The sequence below is a fragment of the Gopherus evgoodei genome, chromosome 2, assembly GCF_007399415.2.
Source record: "Gopherus evgoodei ecotype Sinaloan lineage chromosome 2, rGopEvg1_v1.p, whole genome shotgun sequence".
In the NCBI taxonomy this organism is placed as follows: Eukaryota; Metazoa; Chordata; order Testudines; family Testudinidae; genus Gopherus; species Gopherus evgoodei.
In genome coordinates, this window is record NC_044323.1 from 35,792,105 (window position 1) to 35,798,260 (window position 6,156).

The 6,156-nt window shown below is 42.3% G+C and overlaps 1 protein-coding gene across 1 annotated transcript; it reads left to right on the forward strand.

The window, feature by feature from the left end:
- The first annotated feature begins 315 nt into the window (after window positions 1-315).
- On the forward strand, window positions 316-4,758 carry LOC115644811 (uncharacterized protein C17orf98-like). The gene is made up of 3 exons (XM_030549277.1): window positions 316-459; window positions 964-1,063; window positions 4,601-4,758. The coding sequence occupies exons 1-3, from the start codon at window positions 316-318 to the stop codon at window positions 4,756-4,758; spliced, it is 402 nt and encodes a 133-aa protein (XP_030405137.1).
- Window positions 4,759-6,156: the final 1,398 nt, after the last annotated feature.

Genomic DNA, 6,156 nt, shown 5'->3' on the forward strand with positions numbered 1-6,156 from the left:
CTCTCTTGCTCTTATCTGTAGGCAGGTAAAACAAACAGTGTAGGCTGCAGGAGAAAAGCAGCACTGCTCTTCTGTGGATGTGTGGCCATAGCAACACGTAAGGACTCCTTCAGGCTTTCCAGTAGCAATGACAGTGTAGTTATTCGTAAAACGGGAGCACCCACTGCTTGTCTCCTTGCTCTCTCCTATTCTTGAGCAAAATCAATGGTGCCTCCCAAGAAAAGGAAGTCACATCTAGTGAATCACTTTGCACAATCTCCTTCTAAAGCTGCCTTGGAACATAAGGAAGGGTGGTTCATTTTGAATGGTGTGGCAATGGAAAGTATTGCCAGAGATTATAGTCATTCTCTGCCAAAGCTGGGCTATATAATTCCTCCCTATAAAGCTTGGAGGGACTCCCATGCAGCTGCCTATTTCACAACCAAGCCTGTACCTCCTTTGCTCCAAAGAACAGGACAAGTAAGTATCATTCTATGTGCACAAACATTTGGCTGAGTTTGCTTACCTTTGTTTGAATATTGTAGCTAGAAGTGTGTTCTAATTTTACCTTTTCTTCCTGTCATTAGAAATCTTAATAAATAAGTACAAATCAGGTGTAAGAGGGAGAGGGAGGGTCTGAGCACAAACCTAGGAGTCAGGCATGCCTGAGTTCCAATCCTGGCTCTGCTACTGGCTCCATTAGTGGCCTTGAGCAAGCCACTTAACTTCTCTGCCTCGATTTTCCCTTCAGTAAAGTGGGTAACACCTACCTGCCCTGCAGGGGTGCTGTAAAGATTAATTAGTTAAGGGTTGAAAGTGCTTTGAGATGTTACTTATTTTAGCATACTAAGTGTATTATTTAAGTAGGAAAGTAAAAATAGAATAAAATTGCTTTCTTTCAAAATCTGGGGAGAGAAAAACAATGTGCTATTGTTAAAAACAAATAACTGAAAAAGTAGTTTTAAAAGTATTTTATCTTCACAGGCAAACGGAGGAACATCAGGTTATGGTAAAATGGCAGAGTATTTCCAGTTCAGCAGTGCAGCTGCCCTTTATCTGATACTCAGGAACAAAGCTGGTGCAGGTACTGTGACAACCCCCACACTGTAACACATAACACATTGCACTTCAATAGCACCTTCCATTATTATTATTATGTATTCATATTAGAGGCTTCAATCAGGATCCAAGTCCTACTGGGCCCTGTACACATAGAAAGTAAAAAGATGCTCCCTGCCCTAAGATGCTTACAGTCAAAGGGCCTTTCCTGCAAAAACATACACACATGTTTAACTGTATACACAAGTGGTTCCATTGAGATCAATAGGATCATTCACATGCAAGGAATTATGCCTGCATGTAAATCTTTACAGAGTCTAAGTCTATGATGAGACATCACATGGATGCACCTAACAGATGTGGGGGAGCACAAGGTGACTACGATTGATGTAACAAGCAGCAGTCAGAGCACACCAGCTGCCTAGCCATTGTTGAGTGCTGGGTAGGCATCATGACAGATATGAGATTTAAGCAGAGATCTAAAGAGAGAGGATAATGAAGTGGTTTTGCAGATTTTTAAGGGTGATCTTCCCATGCATAATGTGATACCTCTGAGCCGAAGCCTGCTGAAGCCTGATGAGTCATTCCTGAGCTGGAGAGTATGATGAGTCTCCAGAAGCAATTACCTGCAGGTCTTGTGACAGGTCCCCCACACCATTCAATCAGGGTTCAGCCAGTCCACAGGGGAGGACACACCCAGGTGATCCCAAGGCAGATATATAGGTGCCTAAGGGAAACAGGCTTTAATCTGCTCAACATCTACCTGGCTGGGAGCATTCCCATTGCTAACTGTTTCAACAGACTGTCCTTGCTCCTCTTACAGCTCTGGCTTGCTTCTCCTGTAGCCATCTCTGTTTCTGTGCTAGGCAACAGTGGAGAAAGCACAAAGATGTTTGAGGAAAAATTGGGCTGATGGACAATAAAGGATGGCATTGCTGGTGGAGTAGAGGCCAATGTCTTGATAAATATGAGAGAGAGGTGGGTACAGAACTGGTTAAAGGGGAGATTACAACAGGTCATATGAAAAGGTGGAGGGAGATTACTAGTAGAGTTCCTCAGGGACTGGTCTTGACACCAGTCTAGTTAACATTTTCATTACTGACCTTGGCACAAAAAGTGGGATTGTGTTATTAAAATGTGCAGATGACACAGAGTTGGGAGATATTGCCAATATGAAGGAGGACCAAAATATCATACAAGGAGATTTAGATGACCTTAAAAACTGGTGTAATAAAAATGGGATGAAATTCAATAGTGCAAAGTGCAAGGTCATGCTTTTAGGGACTAACAGCAAAAATTTTTCCTATAAATTGGGAATTTAACAGTTGGAAGCGATAGAGGAGGAGAAAGGCCTGGGTATACTGGTCAGTCATAAGATGACTATTAGCTACCAACATTATATGGCCATGAGAAAGGCTAATGCCATCCTAGGATGTATCAGGTGAGGTATTTCCAGTAGAGATAGGGAGGTGTCAGTACCGTTATACAAAACACTGGTGAGACCTCATCTGGAATACTGTATGTAATTCTGGTCTCCCAGGCTTAAGAAGGATGAATTCAAACTTCAACAGATGCAGAGAAGGGCTACTAGGATAAGCAGAAGAATGGAGAACCTACCTTACAAGAGGAGATTTAAATAGCTTGGCTAGTTTAGCCTAACCAACGAAAGGATGAGGGGAGATATGATTCCTCTCTATAAATATATCAGAGACATAAACAGTGAGAGAAAAGTTATTTAATTTAAGGGGCAATGGTAGCACAAGAACAAATGAATATAAACTGGCCTTCAATAAGTTTAGGCTTGAAATTAGACTGTTTCTAACTATCAGAGGAGTGAAGTTCTGGAACAGCCTTCAAAACCTGACTTGTTTTAATACTGAGATTGATTTGTTTGTGGAGGGGTGGAGTTATGAGATAGGCCATATTCCACTGTAGCCAATCTGTGACTCCTATTACTAAATAGTTCCAGTGGCTGGAGATGGGACACTAGCTAGGCAGGGCTCTGAGTTTCTACAGACAATTTGTTCCCAAGTGTCTGGCTGCTGGGGGTCTTGCTCACATGCTCAGGGTCTAGCTGATTGCCATATTTGGGGTAAGGAAGGAATTTTCTACCAGATCAAATTGGCAGAGTCCCTGAGATTTTTTGCCTTCCTCTGCAGCATGGGTCACCTGCTGGTTTGAACTAGAGTGAATAGTGAATTCTTGGTCATGAAAGTCTTTAAATCAAGATTTGAGGACCAGTAACTCAGCCAGAGGTTATAGGAGTACTACAGGAGTGAGTGGGATGGTGAGATTCTGTGGCCTGCTATGGGCAAAAAGTCAGACCAGATGATTATGAGGGCCCTTCTGGCCTTTAAAGGCTATGAGATTATACACAGGGTGGGGCCAAAGCCCTTAAAAATGAAGACAAGTAATTGTGTTTGATGCAGCGGAGGAAGAGCCAGTGGAAGAATACAAAGGGAGGTGAGGCGGTCAAAATAAAGAGCCAGACACCTCTGAACCTCCCATCTGCAGATCTCACAGCATGCTATTTATTACCATTATTTACATCATAGTAGCTCCAGAGAGAGGTTCAGGGACCAATCGTGCTAGACACTTGCACAAACATAGAGGCAGACATGGCTCTTGTCCCAAAGGGCTCACAATCCAACAAGATGAGCAGCATAAGAAGGCAAGACAATCAAACATACCATCTTATTGTCCACACATATAGATATTAGGAGCAAGAGAAAGATGTAGGAAAGTGTAGGGCCTCCACTTAGTGGGGAATGAGAGCTAATAATTGATGACACCTGAGGTGTTAAATGCCTGTTATGCCTCAATCATCACTAAAAAAGGTTAATGGTGACCAGATACTCAACACAGTTAATACTAACAACAAGGGGGAAGGAACACAAGCCAACAAAGGGAAAGAACAGGTTAAAAATATTTAGATAAATCAGTTGTATTCAAGTCAGCAGGGCCTGATGAAATTCTTCCTAGAGTACTTAAGGCACTCGCTGAAGCAAGCTGAGAACTATTAGCCATTATCACTAAGAACTCATGGAGGCCAGGGGAGGTCCCAGCAGACTGGAGAAGGGCAAACATAGTACCTAGCTTTAAAGAGGGTAACAAAGACTGGGGGTGAACCCAATAACACTGTTCAAATATACTAAGGGCTGTTATAAAGAGGACTGCAAGCGGTTGTTCTCCATGTCTGCTGATGGTAGAGCAAGCAGTAATGGGCTTACTCTGCAGCAAGGGAGATTTAGGTTAGCAAGTAGGAAAAACCTTGCAACAATAATGGTAATGAAGCTCTTGAATAGGCTTCCAAGGGGTGTTGTGGAATCCCCATTGCTGGAGGTTTTTAAGAACTAGTTGGATGAACATGTTGCAGAAATGGGTCTAGGTTTACTTGATCCTGCCGTAGTGCAAGTGGCTGGACTTGATGACCATGCAAGCAAGGTCCCTTCCAGCCCTACATTTCTCTGATTCTGTGCAGTCTATAAGATGATAGCTTTATAAATACCCTTTTTTAATATATAAACAAGAGCCTCGCAAGCTAACCTGATCCTTATTTAAGCTTTCCCTCAGGTCATTCTGCAACACTTGTGGATGGTCACCTCCAGAGTCAAGCCTCTGGTTGGATACAACGGCACCTACAGTTACAGAAGAAACACTCCATCTTTGTGCAGGCAGCCTTCACTGTTTCGGCTAGTCGCCAACTTGCCAATTCACTAAGAGCTGGTCTATACAAAAATTTGCACCAAACTAATTAAATTGGTTGTAATCCACACTTTATTTCAGTGCAAGTTTTTGTGTTGACACTCTTATTTTGGATTCAGAGTGTCACTTTTGTGTGGAATACACTGCAGTATTATGGTGCTGAGCAGCAGGAAACCCAGTGTCTTGTTTTGATTTTTGCTGGTCTGGGTTGAAGCTACACTGGAGTAAGACACTTGTACTCCACAGTAAGAGTGCACACAGACTGACTTGCACCAAAATAACTCAAGGTGTGAATTAAAACCAAGCTAGTTATTTCGGTGCAAGTCTGCAGGTGGATCCGACAGAACTCTTATCACAGCATAGGCCACATTCTACTCTACTTTGAGCTGTGTTGATGGGTGTCGTGAGCATTTTAATTTGGAGACTTTGCAAGTGAAATACAATTCTAAATTTCTGATCATGTACATACAGAGTCACACTGTGCTATCTGTCCATACATATGAAACATGGCTGGCTAACCCGTTTCCTTTGATAATCGCTAGTCATTTCTTATTGAGCCAAAACTGCCCCTGAATGAGCAGTGCTGAATGGGACCCTAAAGGACCCTTTGATAGTGGACCAATAGATCCCAAGACGAAAACCAATGAAAGCATATTGGAGGGCTTCGTAGTATCTTGGCTTATATGTCCACACAGGTGTGTAAGGAGGCATGAGATCTCTTTCATTCCTGTGCAGACTACCTGGCCCTCAAGTCTGGGTGTACAGGAATAAGCAAGCACAGCAATATTCCCTGGCCAGACAAGGTGGGCAGGAAGTGGGCAACAGTATATGACATAAATGACACATTAGTCCTGTTAATAAGCAAGTCTGACATAATTAGGCTCTTCACGCCTAGGACAGCAAGCAAGAAGCTCAGCAGTAGCATCGCTGACTCCTCATGCAGTTTTATTGCTCTGTTGTTCTTTGTGCAGAGCTCTATTTTAGTTTAGCTGGAAGAATTATGTATGTTCTCTGTCTTGGCACTGGTCATTTTTCAGAAAGGCTGATTCTAGAGCTGACAGATGATGTAGAGGTGAGTTCCCTATGTCCATGATCACTATGACAGTTATAAGTAATTCTTTGCTTCAAAAAGATTTAGATGACAAATGAAACGCAGTGCACAGCTCCAAACTAATGCAGCACTGCTTATTACATGAACTGAAATTTTACTAAAATGTTTTGTGCCTTTAGAATTGTACCAGGCAGCGAAGCTCTAAATAAATTAGCACACCCTTATTACTTAGATAGCCAAGAAAGGGAAAATGGAAACACCTGTTACAGATAGCATTGAATGTTGCCTAGTAACTCTCAGCAGGGAACAATAAAAAGTCAGCTAGGTTAACATTATAGAGGTTATAGAAGAGTGAAAATCTG